General features: G+C 50.3%; 1 protein-coding gene across 2 annotated transcripts in view; it reads left to right on the top strand.

Moving 5' to 3' along the window:
* Window positions 1–12953, top strand: part of MIPEP (mitochondrial intermediate peptidase) — a 375213-nt gene that overhangs the window by 21110 nt on the left and 341150 nt on the right. For both annotated transcript variants that reach the window (XM_029602546.1, XM_029602547.1), the window contains exon 3: window positions 10661–10749. In XM_029602546.1, coding sequence (XP_029458406.1) covers window positions 10661–10749 — 89 coding nt within the window. The remainder of the gene's footprint in view (window positions 1–10660; window positions 10750–12953) is intronic.

Raw genomic sequence — 12953 nt, 5'->3', positions numbered from 1 at the left:
TTCACAGTTTTAGACTTCACCACTTCCTCCGGAAGGGCATTCCAGGCATCTACCACCCTTTCCGTGAAGAAATACTTCCTGACATTGGTTCTTAGTCTTCCTACCTGGAGCCTCAGCTCGTGACCTCTGGTTCTGCTGATTTTTTTCTGACAGAAAAGGTTTGTCGTTGTCTTTGGATCATTAAAGTTTTTCAAGTATCTGAAAGTCTGAATCATATCACCCCTGCTCCTCCTTTCCTCCAGGGAGTACGTATTTAGATTCTTCAATCTCTCCTCGTACATCATCCGATGAAGACCCTCCACCTTCCTGGTCGCCCTTCTCTGTACCGCTTCCATCTTGTCCTTGTCTCTTTGTAGATACGGTCTCCAGAACTGAACACAGTACTCCAGGTGAGGCCTCACCAAGGGGATAATCACTTCCCTTTTCTTACTCTGTATTCCTCTCTCTATGCATCCCAGCATTCTTCTGGCTTTTGCTATCGCCTTGTCGCATTGTTTCGCAGACTTCATATCATTAGACACTATCACCCCAAGGTCTCTCTCCTGCTCCGTGCACATCAGCCTTCCCCCCCCCCCCCCCCCCCCAATCGAATACAGTTCATTCGGATTTCCACTCCCCATATGCATGACTTTGCACTTCTTGGCATCGAATCTCAGCTGCCATATCTTTGACCACTCTTCCAGTTTCCTTAAATCCCGTCTCATTCTCTCCACTCCTTCCGGCGTGTCCACTCTGTTGCAGATCTTTGTGTCATCCGCAAAAAGACAAACCTTACCTTCTATCCCGTCCGCAATGTCGCTCACAAAGATATTGAACAGGACCGGTCCCAACACCGATCCTTGCGGTACACCACTTAAAACCGCTCTCTCTTCAGAGAAAGTTCCATTTACCATCACGCATTGTCTTCTGTCCGTCAACCAGTTTTCAATCCAGGTCACCACCTCGGCACTCACTCCTAAGTTTCTCGTTTTATTCACCAGTCTCCTGTGCGGAACCGTATCAAAAGCTTTGCTGAAATCCAAGTAGATGACATCGAGCGCTCTTCCTCGATCCAATTCCTTGGTTACCCAGTCAAAGTCAATCAGATTTGTCTGACAGGATCTTCCTCTGGTGAATCCATGCTGCCTCTGGTCCAACAATTCTCCGGACTGTAGATAGTTCACTATTCTCTCTTTCAACAGTGACTCCATTACTTTTCCCAAAACAAAGAAATTTCTTTTTCACTTGACACACAATTAAGCTCTGGAATTTGTTGCCAGAGGATGTGGTTAAGGCAGCTAGTGTAGCTGGGTTTTAAAATAGGTTTGGATAAGTTCCTGGAGGAGAAGTCCATAAACTACTATTAATCAATAGGAATATACACTTCTTGTTGTCGGCATTAGTAACATGGGATCTATTTAATGTTTGGGTTCTTGCCAGGTACTTGTGACCTGGGTTGCCCGCTGTTGGAGAGAGGATACTGGGCTTGATTGACCCTTGCTCTGACCCAGTGTGGCATATCTTACTTCTTATGTAAGTGCACCCAGGCACTTTTGTACCTGCTCTTTGTGTGGGCAGCTGAGATGGAATAAAATAATGCAAAGACATTTGAAAATGCCCTGTTTTTCCTCCCATGACCTACACATGTCCCCACAAACGCTACTTTTACCCACCTCTGGAAATCCAAAGTTAAAATTCTGACTGTGGCTCTGGTTCTCCAAGTTCTCAATGGAAAAGGTAGTGAATGTTTTAAGAGAGGAGCTGTTCTTGTGTGCTCAGCTTAGACCTCTTAGGTAACATGAAACCTGCCAATAGGCCTTTTATGGGTTCAGCCCCGACCTTTCTCCCAAATGAACTCCGCCAGTCCCCGAATTAACTTCATTTCAGGAAGCAGATGACAGCCTGGTTTCTCTGTCAGGTCTACTAACTGATAATACCCTGACTAAGGTATAGCCTAAGCTAGCCGTATGGGCCAGCATTGCTGTGCACTGGTTTTGCCTTCCCACCTTTTCTTTGCTCTCTTTGGCAGACGTAAGGCGTGTTTGGAGAGGTCTTGTGTAGCTCTGTTGCGTATCACTGGCTGTCAGACCCATACTTACCATGGGACATTTTTTCTTCTTTGTAAGGCCTGATCTTATTAAGCCATTTCTGCTCTTTTCGCTGCTGTCTTATTGCTATTTAATATGCTGAACATTGCCTTGGGTGAGTTTCTCTCAAAAAAGCAGGTAATAAATTGTAGTAATAAAACAAACAAACAAACAAAAAAACCCCAAAAAAACCCCCCAAGAGGGCAGCACTCAGCTAAGCCATTTTACAAGGGTGCATTGCTGTTTCCCTGGGTAAATGCCTTTGAAAATTGTTTGCCAGAGTGGAATGGAGTTGAAGGTGTTCGCTCTTCCTCCCTCTTACTGTGTGCTGATTCAGGTAAGCTGAACCAAAGTCTGTAAAGAGATGCAGCTTTGACAAACTCTTCCCAAGGGTGTGTAGTCCTAAAATTTAAAACGCAGTGCGCCTTCAAGCACAGGAGCTAACTCCTGAGTGTGTGATTTTAAAGCTTGAGTTCGGGAAGCTTTTCACCTGGCTCAGGGCTCCATGCTCAGCTGCTTGGAGGGACTGGGTCTGCTTGTGGTCCGAGAGGAAGCCAAGCCCCCAAGAAAAGACCCTTGCAGTGATTGTGTTCTCTCTGACAGGTGTAGATCACTATTATTATGTGGGAAGGGGCACTGGCCTGTGAAACGGGCTGGGTTTTGTTTCCGTGTATGATGGAAGATAATAGTTAGTTTGGAAACCGTTTTGCTGATCTTCTTTGATGGTCTGGGATGGTAAGACAGAGAGGTTCAATTTATTAGACACCTCCGTACAGCAAAATGGGAGGTGGAGCGGGAGCTCCAGGGGGATCGCTCCTAATTCATTTGGATATTTTGGACCTGTGGACAGGGTAAGATGGGTTCAAGGGGGGGGGGGCCATTTATTATTTTTTAAATTTAGAATCTTGAGCTGGGCTTTTTTTCAGATGGGGAGGGGGCCAAGCTGCATGGGCAGACAGAGAAGAGGGGAGGTTGGGGGCACAGGGACAAGGGGAGGGAGAGAGCTTCTATGAGCATAAGGGGGCGAAGGGGCGGAAGCTGCTGCTATTGCTGAGTGACCAGGGGTGTTGGGGAGGTGGGGGGGGGGGAGCTGCTGCTTCTGAGTGACCACTGGGGGGAAGGGGAGCAAGAAGGGGTTATAGGGAGAGAAAGGAGCATGGGAAGAGGGCATAGCAGCAAAATGTTGCATTCTGCGACCACGCTAGAATGTTACCTGACCCAATACTGAATAGCAACAAAACCTGGTAATTTTCCTTTTGGGTATCATGTTATTTTCATTATTGTTAGCACTATCATGTATTTTTTTTTCTCCTTTTTATTTTAACTATTTTAAGACAATTTTAAAGCCTACATGGAGCTTGTATTGCCACGGGTACAAGGAAAACCCCGCCAGCCGCAGGGATAGAGCTGGAACTTCTTCCGGATTTGGGTTCTTAAGGGTGGTCATTCTGCACTGAATTTTAGATAGCAGCTGTAAAAGAGACCTCCCAAGAGAATGAAATTGGTGGGATCTCACATCAGTAGCGGGCATTGTTTAATCCATTAGACATCTCGTTGAAGCACTCATGAAATGTTCCCGGAGGTGTGCCACGGAAAATATTTTCTTCTGCTCACTATCAGTTTAAAAAAAACCCCAAAAAAACCAACAAACAAACCTTGAAGAAGCTGAATTTTGGTGAAACAGTGGCCTCTGTAAGGGTACATTATATATAGTTGTAATAGTGAATGGGATGTTTGATACGCTTTTAATTTTATGTGTGCTGCAGGTATGGGTGTAGTGTGAAAGCTTGACTTGATATATGACTGAGAGTTGTTCCCTGTACGTACCAGGATCAGTCCAGGACACCTGGGTTGTGACTCCGCACCAGTAGATGGAGACAGACTAAAACTTGTGGGCGGAGCCATATATGCCCCTGTGCCAGTCACAGCCCCTCAGTCTTACTCTGTCTCCAGTAGATGGTGCAGGTCCGGTCACAGCCCTGCCTGCCCTGGTTCTGGTATTCCGTCAGGGTCGGTTCTTTTTGATTTGTTAGGCCAGTTTAGGCTACGGGTTTCTATTTGGGAATATTTTTTTCTAAATTGTCCCTAGGTCTCTTTCGCCCTGCCTCCCAGGGGGGTTGTGAGGTTCTGAGGGGACCACCCCCCCCTGGTTGAGGCCGCTGCTAGGGTCGAGGACCCAGCTGGCCTAGTAGCAGCGTCAGGGGTGACACCGGGGAGCCCGGTTCACTCACCCCTGCTGGATTAGGGCTCCAGGACCGTGGACAGCGACAGGCGTTTTTGTTAAAAAAAAAAAAAAAAAAAAAGGTTTGCTTTTATTTTCTGCCGGCTCTCTCTTGCTTCGCGTCGCCGCTCATGGTGGGGGCGCCGCTGTCGGGGGGAGGCCGTTCGCTCAAATTTTTTATTTTTCGTGTCTCCTGTCGTCCCGTGTTCGCGCCTCTTCGCCGCCATGCCTCGCGGCTCGGTCTGCCGGGCCTGTGGCTCGGCGCGCGCGTCTTTCGCGCGAGAGTCTGTGCGCCGCTTGCATCCCGGGCGCCTTGGGGACCTCGTTCGCGACCTGCGCGATCGCCTCCGCGCGGGGGGGGGCGCCGTAGAAAAGCCCCAAGAGCTTTTCCCGCTTAGCGCAGGAGTGGCGGCCATTTTGGCCACGGGCCGCGAAATGGCGTGGGAAACGACAGGGCCTTCGGCCTTGCCTCCCGCGCTTTCCCCGCAGCGGATCGCGGTCGGAGGGGGTCCCTCGGGGGACACAGGGTCCCCGGGGAGTCCCACTGATTTTTCTTCAGATTCGAGCTCGCTTTCGGAGGACCTTGCGCTTTTGTTGCGCAAAGTCCTGAAATACAAAAAAAGCAAGCGCGGCCGGAGTGAAGCTCGCAGGGCTCCACCGCAGAAGAGGTCCAGGAAGCCTTCGGGGGTCGCGGAGGGGCCCCAGGGCGCCTTGCGGGGGAAGCGGCCTCCACGTGGCGTCCCACAGGAGGCGGACACCGATTCCTCCCCTGAGGCGGACGCTGATTCCCCTGAGGAGACCCAGAAGGGACTCGACGATGTGGGAGCGGACGGCTCCGCTACGTCCGGCGTAGGAAAAGGTTCACAGGCAGTGGAGGGAGACGATCCCAAAGTGGTCCGGCTATTCCGTAGGGAAGAATTGCCACCTCTAATTCCAGCCATTCTCCAGGAACTGGGAATAGACCCCCCTCCGGCGGTGGTTCGTCAGGAAGCGAACATGGATCCGGTCCTGTTAGGCCTCACTGGTCCGGCAGTTGCTTTTCCGTTCCATTTTTCTTCAACGGACATCATGTTCCGGGAATGGGACACTCCGGAGTTAGGTTTGAAGGTCAGCAAGGCCATGGACAAGCTTTACCCGCTCCCGGAGGATGCGCTGGACCTTCTCAAGTTTCCCAAGGTGGATTCGGCGGTTTCGGCGGTAACGAAGAGATCTACTATCCCGGTTACGGGTGCGACAGCCCTTCGGGACCTTCAGGACAGGAAGCTGGAAGTACAGCTCAAGAAGATTTTTGAGGTTTCAGCGCTAGGAATTCGGGCCGCCATGTGTACGAATTTTGCTTTGAGAGCTGGCTTACGCTGGGCTCAGGTCCTCCAAGCCAATGCGGATCTTTCGGCAGACGAGGCAGCGCAAGCGGATAAGTTGGAAGCGGCAATAGCATATGGCGCAGATGCACTCCACGATCTGCTGCGCACTTCGTCTAGATCCATGGTGGCGGCTGTCTCGGCGCGCCGCCTCCTGTGGCTACACAACTGGGCGGCGGATGGCTCTTCTAAGGCTCACCTCGGGGCGCTGCCATTCAAGGGTAAGTTACTGTTTGGCAAGGAATTAGATGATTTGATGGCTTCCCTGGGGGAAAATAGGGCTTTCAGGTTGCCCGAAGATAGATCCAGGTCGCGGTCTTCCTTTGCAGCCAGGTCCCGCTTTCGTGGGCCCAGGAAGGCGCGACCTCAAAGGTCGTCGGGGCAATCGTACAGGTCTTCCTCCTCCCGTACCCCACAGTGGCAGCAGCAGCAGTCCTTTCGTGGGAGGCGCTTTGGTAGACCAGGGGGTGCCCTGGCCATCACGGCGCCCAAATCTTCACAATGAAAGGGGGTCGGCCCTTCTCCCGCCGCAGCCTCAGCACGCCGTTCCCAACGTCGGGGCGCGGTTGCTGTCGTTTTACGAGAGATGGGCCGGAATAACGTCGGACCAGTGGGTCCTCACCGTGATAAGACACGGCTACGCGTTAGATTTTGCTCGCATTCCAGTGGACAAGTTCCTTGTGTCACCCTGCAAGGCTCCCGAGAAGAAGGCGGCGGTGCTAGACACCATCCGCCGCTTAGAGGACTTGGGAGCTATCTCCCCCGTTCCGGTCAGCCAACATGGCAAAGGCCGTTACTCCATTTACTTCATCGTACCAAAGAAGGACGGCACGTCCCGACCAATTCTGGATCTCAAAGGGGTGAACCGATGCCTTCGCGTTCCTCGCTTCAAAATGGAGATGATCCGGTCAGTCATCGCCGCGGTCCGGCCAGGCGAGTTCCTGGCCTCCCTGGACCTCACGGAGGCGTATCTTCACATAGGCATTCAGCCGTCGTTCCAACGCTTCCTCAGATTCTGCATTCTGGGACGGCATTACCAGTTTCGGGCGCTCCCGTTTGGGCTCGCAACGGCCCCTCGTACATTCACGAAGGTGATGGTCGTGGTGGCGGCGCAACTGCGCCGAGAAGGTCTCCTTGTCCATCCTTACCTGGACGATTGGTTGATTCGGGCGAAGTCCGAGGATCAGTGTCGGATGGCGGTGGCCAGGGTCCTCCATCTGTTGCAGTCCCTGGGATGGGTGGTCAACTTCAGCAAGAGTCATCTGACACCCACGCAGACCTTGGAATATCTGGGAGCTCTTTTCGACACGAAGCAGGGCAAGGTGTTTCTGTCGCTCGAATGGATGGGCAAACTGCAAACTCAGGTGCAACGCTTGTTGTCTCTTCGCCAGCCGCGGGTCTGCGACTACCTTACGGTCCTAGGGTCTATGGCTTCCACGCTGGCGCTGGTTCCCTGGGCGTTCGCTCATCTGCGACCCTTACAGTCATCCTTGCTTTCCCGCTGGAAGCCGGTCTCGGAGGACTTCCATTTACCGCTTCCTCTAGCGGGACACGCGAGGTCCAGCCTGCGTTGGTGGCTGGACCCCAGTCATCTTTCCGCCGGAGTCTCTCTCCTGGTGCCCAGTTGGACAGTGGTGACCACGGATGCCAGCCTCTCCGGTTGGGGAGCGGTCTGCCTAGGGAGCTCAGTTCAAGGCCTATGGTCAGTGTCGCAAGCCCAGTGGTCTATCAATCGCCTAGAGACCAGAGCGGTCCGTCTGGCCCTGCAGGCTTTTCTACCATTGCTGCGGGGAAAGGCAGTCCGAGTGTTGTCGGACAATGCGACCACCGTGGCATACATCAACCGGCAGGGGGGGACACGGAGCCCCCAGGTGGCGGAAGAAGCTCAGCGCTTGATGGCCTGGTCGGAGCTACATCTCAGCAACCTCGCAGCGTCTCACATTGCGGGAGTCGACAACGTGCAGGCGGACTATCTCAGCCGTCATCGTCTGGATCCCGGAGAGTGGGAGCTGGGGGACGAAGCGTTTCTTCTCATTTGCGAAACGTGGGGGGTGCCCCACATGGATCTGATGGCCACGTGGCACAACGCGAAGGCCCCGCGATTTTACAGTCGACGTCGAGAGCGGGGGGCAGAAGGCGTCGATGCGTTGGTGCTTCCCTGGCCGACGGATGTGCTGCTCTACGTGTTTCCCCCGTGGCCGATGATCGGCAAGATTCTACGGCGCATAGAGTTGCATCCGGCCAACGTGATCTTGGTGGCACCGGAGTGGCCTCGCCGGCCGTGGTTCGCAGACCTCGTACAACTGGCAGTAGCGGCACCCCTTCGGTTCCAGGGAATGGCGGCCCTGCTCCATCAGGGCCCCGTCTGTTTGGAGGATGCGGATCACTTCTGTCTCGCGGCATGGCTTTTGAGAGGAATCGACTGAAGAGAAAAGGTTATTCAGATGCGGTGGTGGCCACGCTACTGCGTTCCAGGAAGCAGTCGACGTCTTTGGCTTACGTCCGTGTCTGGGTGGTCTTTGAGGACTGGTGCGTGCAGCGAGGGGTAGACCCCACTTCGGCTTCCGTCTCTGATGTTCTGGCGTTCCTCCAGGCGGGTCTGGCCAAAGGTCTGGCGTGCAGTTCCCTACGGGTCCAAGTGGCGGCGCTTGGGTGTTTGCGAGGTAAGTCTCTGGCGCTTCACCCGGATATTGCTCGTTTCCTTCGGGGTGCTAAGCACCTTCGCCCCCCGTTACGTCTTCCTTGTCCGGCTTGGAACCTCAATTGGGTTCTCTCCGCTCTATGCACGGCGCCGTTTGAGCCCTTGAAACGCGCAACTCTTAAGGATCTCACTTTAAAAACGGCATTCTTGGTGGTGATTGCCTCGGCACGGCGTGTTTCCGAGTTACATGCCCTGTCCTGTAGGGAACCTTTCTTGCGTATCTCCGATTTGGGGGTTTCCTTACGGACGGTTCCTTCCTTTCTTCCGAAAGTGGTCTCGTCGTTTCACATGAATCAATCGGTGGAGTTGCCCGCTTTTGCGTGCGGAGACTCCTCTGTTACAGAAGAGAGGGAGTTACGGAAGCTTGACGTGCGGAGATCCCTTCTCCGATATCTGGAGGTCACTAATCCGTTTCGGGTCACAGATCATCTGTTTGTCCTGTTCTCTGGACCAAAGAAAGGAGCTGCAGTGTCCCGCACAACGATCGCTCGTTGGCTCAAGGAGGCCATTGGTTCGGCGTACTTGGTGCGGGGAAAACCTCTTCCCGTGGGGCTGCGGGCTCACTCGACTCGATCTCAAGCAGCGTCTTGGGCGGAAGCTTCTCAGGTGTCGCCTCAAGAGATTTGTAGGGCGGCCACCTGGAAGTCGTTGCATACTTTTATCCGGCATTACCGGCTGGATGTCCGGGCTACCGATTCCGGGGGTTTTGGAGAGAGGGTACTCCGAGCGGGACTCTCTGCTTCCCACCCTCAGTAGGTTGCTCTGGTACATCCCAGGTGTCCTGGACTGATCCTGGTACGTACAGGGAAAGGAAAATTAGTTTCTTACCTGATAATTTTCGTTCCTGTGGTACCAAGGATCAGTCCAGGATCCCGCCCGCAGTGCTGCGCTGAAGTAATGGAGAGTCCGCTCTGTGTTTTGATTTGCTCTGTTCCGCTTGTTTGCTCTCTCGGTTGGAGAGTCCGTTTCCAGAAGGGGTGTTTCTTTCCCCGTTAGTTAGCGGTATCTAGTTTTGTTTACTTCTCTGGTTGTGTTCTACTTTGACATTCCGTAAGACTGAGGGGCTGTGACTGGCACAGGGGCATATATGGCTCCGCCCACAAGTTTTAGTCTGTCTCCATCTACTGGTGCGGAGTCACAACCCAGGTGTCCTGGACTGATCCTTGGTACTACAGGAACGAAAATTATCAGGTAAGAAACTAATTTTCCTATTTTATGGCTATAGTCAATAATAAAATGTTTAAGGCACATTTTCAGAGTTGTTTGCATAATTGTTACCTGATGTATAAATTGAGGTTATAAAATTGGTGTTTAGACTTTGAGAAAGTTCATAATAAAAGATTCATGAACTTGATAGGATCTTTCTTCCCTTGGGCGATGGCAGAAATGGACTTATTTGAGGACTGTTGTTTAGTACCTTCATGATTTATTTACCAAACGGTTGAAAGTTAAGTGACAGTTGTGCTTACTTATTTTTGTTTTCCACTTTTTATTTCACTCTGTTTTATTTTCTGGTGGATATGTTTATCTTAACTATATTTTGTAAATAAGTAACCCCGTATTTTTTTGCCAGGGATGTGAGGGAGGAATGTGGAGGGTGCCAATTTCAATTTTCACATAGGATGCCGGTTAGCCTAGAGCCAGCCTTGGGTTTACTACATCACATGCCAATAAGTCAAAAAATATTTTCAGCCTGAAATAGATCTGTATGCAGTAAAGTTATGTTTCTTTGAATTTAATGAACTGATATGATGTACTCCCGAAGATAGCTCTCGCCACCTGCTCCTTGTAAGGATTTCTATCTTTTGTAGAAACATTTTTTTCAGAGATGGGGATCTGCCAAGTTTCCTGTCTTCAAATTGTGTGTTCGTTATATTTAGCTTTTGCATAATAAAATTTTCCCCACAGAATACATTTGTAGCACACAAAAGATGATCATCCGGTACTGTTTTCAGCAGTGTATAATATTCAGGAGAAGACCCAGTTTTGCATTGGCTGTTCCAGCCTAGAAGACTGACGATGTTGTGACTTTAGCCTGAGCTTTTAAAGGCTCTGCAGTAGTGGTTTGTCACGGTTTCTACCCTGGCTGCTCGCATATCTCTTACACCTTGGTACCATGTTGCTTAAAAATTCAAATTTGTGCAGATTTGACCAGGTTTGAGTATATAATTGCAAGGCCCAGCACAGGGTACGTATTTTTCAGTGAAAACAGAACGAGCGTTCCCAATTCTCAGTTGAACTGATGTTTTATTATAGAATTTTTTTAAAATGAAAAGTAAACCTGTTTCATTTTGTCCCCCCTATATATCAGGCCGATTTTGTGAAAGTTGCCCACCCTAATCCTGCGTTCCGAGAAGCTGCAGAGGATGCTTGCAGAAGCATCGGCACCATGGTGGAGAAGTAGGTTTTACTCATTTCTGGCTGTAATTTGGGTGGGGGGTATGTGATGACTGTTGTACATTTTATGTGCGCCTGGAAAGTAAAATGGAAGCTTCGCTTGGGCCTTCTTCCCCTGACCACCGTGCGCCCTGTCTCCACCCCTTTGAACAAGTGCACACCTGCAGTGAAACAGCTGCTTACCCATGTAAAAAGCTTTGAAAATGACCTTACATCCACTGCAGAATACGCTTATCAGGATTCTAATGGCAATGCTGATGTAAATACTCAGAGGTTGGGTTTCAACTTCCAAATGTTTTTTTATATTTGCCCTCATAAAAATGTCACTACCTACAGACTATAGTATGTTACTACTGCATTAGCAGAGATAGCCCAACTTTAAATAAAGCATTCAGCTATAGCCGAACTTCAGCCACAGCCACATGCACATGTATTTGTCCTTGGAGACAGGTGTGTCTAAGGGGGCCTCTGACTCTAGGTGTACACACACGCCGCATGAACTTTCAGCTCCAGTGGCACTATCCAAAACGAATCTACACTTTCCACGTGCAAAGGAGGTTAGAATTCAGTGGTTTCTGGGGCATGTGTTAGGGCCTTGAACTGTCCTGTAGGCACAGGTGTACCTTTCTAACAAGTTAAGATGAAGGAAAGCAGATGCTGCCTGCTTTGTTAATGGCACCCGACTACTGGAAAGATGCATCAGCACCTATGGTGATTTCTGGCACTACCATGTGCACCAGGAAACACTGGGATAACTTTCTACCCTCCTCCCCCCTTTTTCCTGCTTATCTGAGAGAGCAAAACCCTGAAATGTAGCTGTGTATGCGGAGCACTTCCTCCCCGCTTTTTATCTCTTTTTCCCTGTCATCACTTTCCTTTCTGTCTTTCTCCTCACTCTTTTTTTTTTCTTCCTTTCCTCTCTCTCTCTCCATCCCTTTTGCTTTATGTTTCAGGCTCTCTTTATCTCTATCCCTTTCCCATTGCTCTTTGTAGCTCTGTCTTGCATCCCTTGCTTTTTCTTTCCTTGCTCACTCTCCATCTCTTTTCTCCTCTCCCTAGCTCCTTTGCTGTCTCTTTGCTCTGCTTCTCCTCCCCTTCCCCTTACTTTCTGATTCTCCCCTCCCTCCTTCCGCCCTACTCACTGGTGTGCAGCACCACAGCAGGATCTGGCAGAGGGAGGGAAGCAGGAAGCATTTCTGTCCAGCGCCTCTGCTTTCCCCCCATGGCCCGTCGGACTCAGAAATTGTCCACTGTCATAGAACCTGTGAATTGTACCAGATCGCCTCTTTATCATTTGTTTACATTAAAATTCACTAGGTTCACACAACCGAGTGAAGAACGACAGAATAACAGAAGGTTATATGACATTAAAAGGTTTCTTTTGTAGAAATGAACTCAGAACTCTTGGTGAGTGCCTCAGACAGACAGGTTTAGCATTGGTATAAATATAGACCAGGCAGGCTGCCTCAAATTTCTGTATAAGACGAGGAAATCCTTTTTTTTTTTTTCCCCTTAAACTCTTTATTTCAAGAGTACAAGGACATTGCGGAGTTTTCATAAAGACACATTTCAGATCATTTCTCGTCATTGTAGCATGGCATTAAATCCAAACAAAAGTCAAAATATCAAAAGTGTGGAGCAAGATGTTCTGAGCACTGCTGGTCTAGATAGTTCTAGCATGGATGTCAAATTATTTATTTAGATTTTATTCCGCTTTTCACACTTTTTTCAGCACTTCAAAGCGGATCACATTCAGGTACTGCAGGTATTTCCCTATTCCCAGAGTGCTTAAAATCTAACAGGCCGATACAGTAAAGTTCGCGGGAGAGCGGGCAAACGCACAGGCCAGTGTCTTGTGCGCGCGATTCAGTAAACCAAAATATTTTAAATGAGGGCCCGCGGTAAAAAGAGGTGCTAGGGACACTAGCGCATCCCTAGCGCCTCTTTTTCGACAGGAGCGGCGGCTGTCAGCGGGTTTGACAGCCAACGCTCAATTTTGCTGGCGTCGGTTCTCGAGCCCGCTGACAGCCACGGGTTCGGAAACCGGACGCCGGCAAAATTGAGCGTCCTAGTTTTCAACCTGCGAGCCACTTTTAAATTTTTAAATTTTGTACTTTTTTTAACTTTTGGGACCTCCGACTTAATATCGCCATGATGTGCACTTCCTCGGCACCGGCAGAGGTAGGCGTTAATTTCTTAAAGCCAAG

Source organism: Rhinatrema bivittatum, chromosome 5, assembly GCF_901001135.1.
Source record: "Rhinatrema bivittatum chromosome 5, aRhiBiv1.1, whole genome shotgun sequence".
Classification (NCBI taxonomy): domain Eukaryota; kingdom Metazoa; phylum Chordata; class Amphibia; order Gymnophiona; family Rhinatrematidae; genus Rhinatrema; species Rhinatrema bivittatum.
The sequence above is the reverse complement of the archived record's forward strand: the minus strand, read 5'-3'. Positions and strand labels throughout refer to the sequence as shown.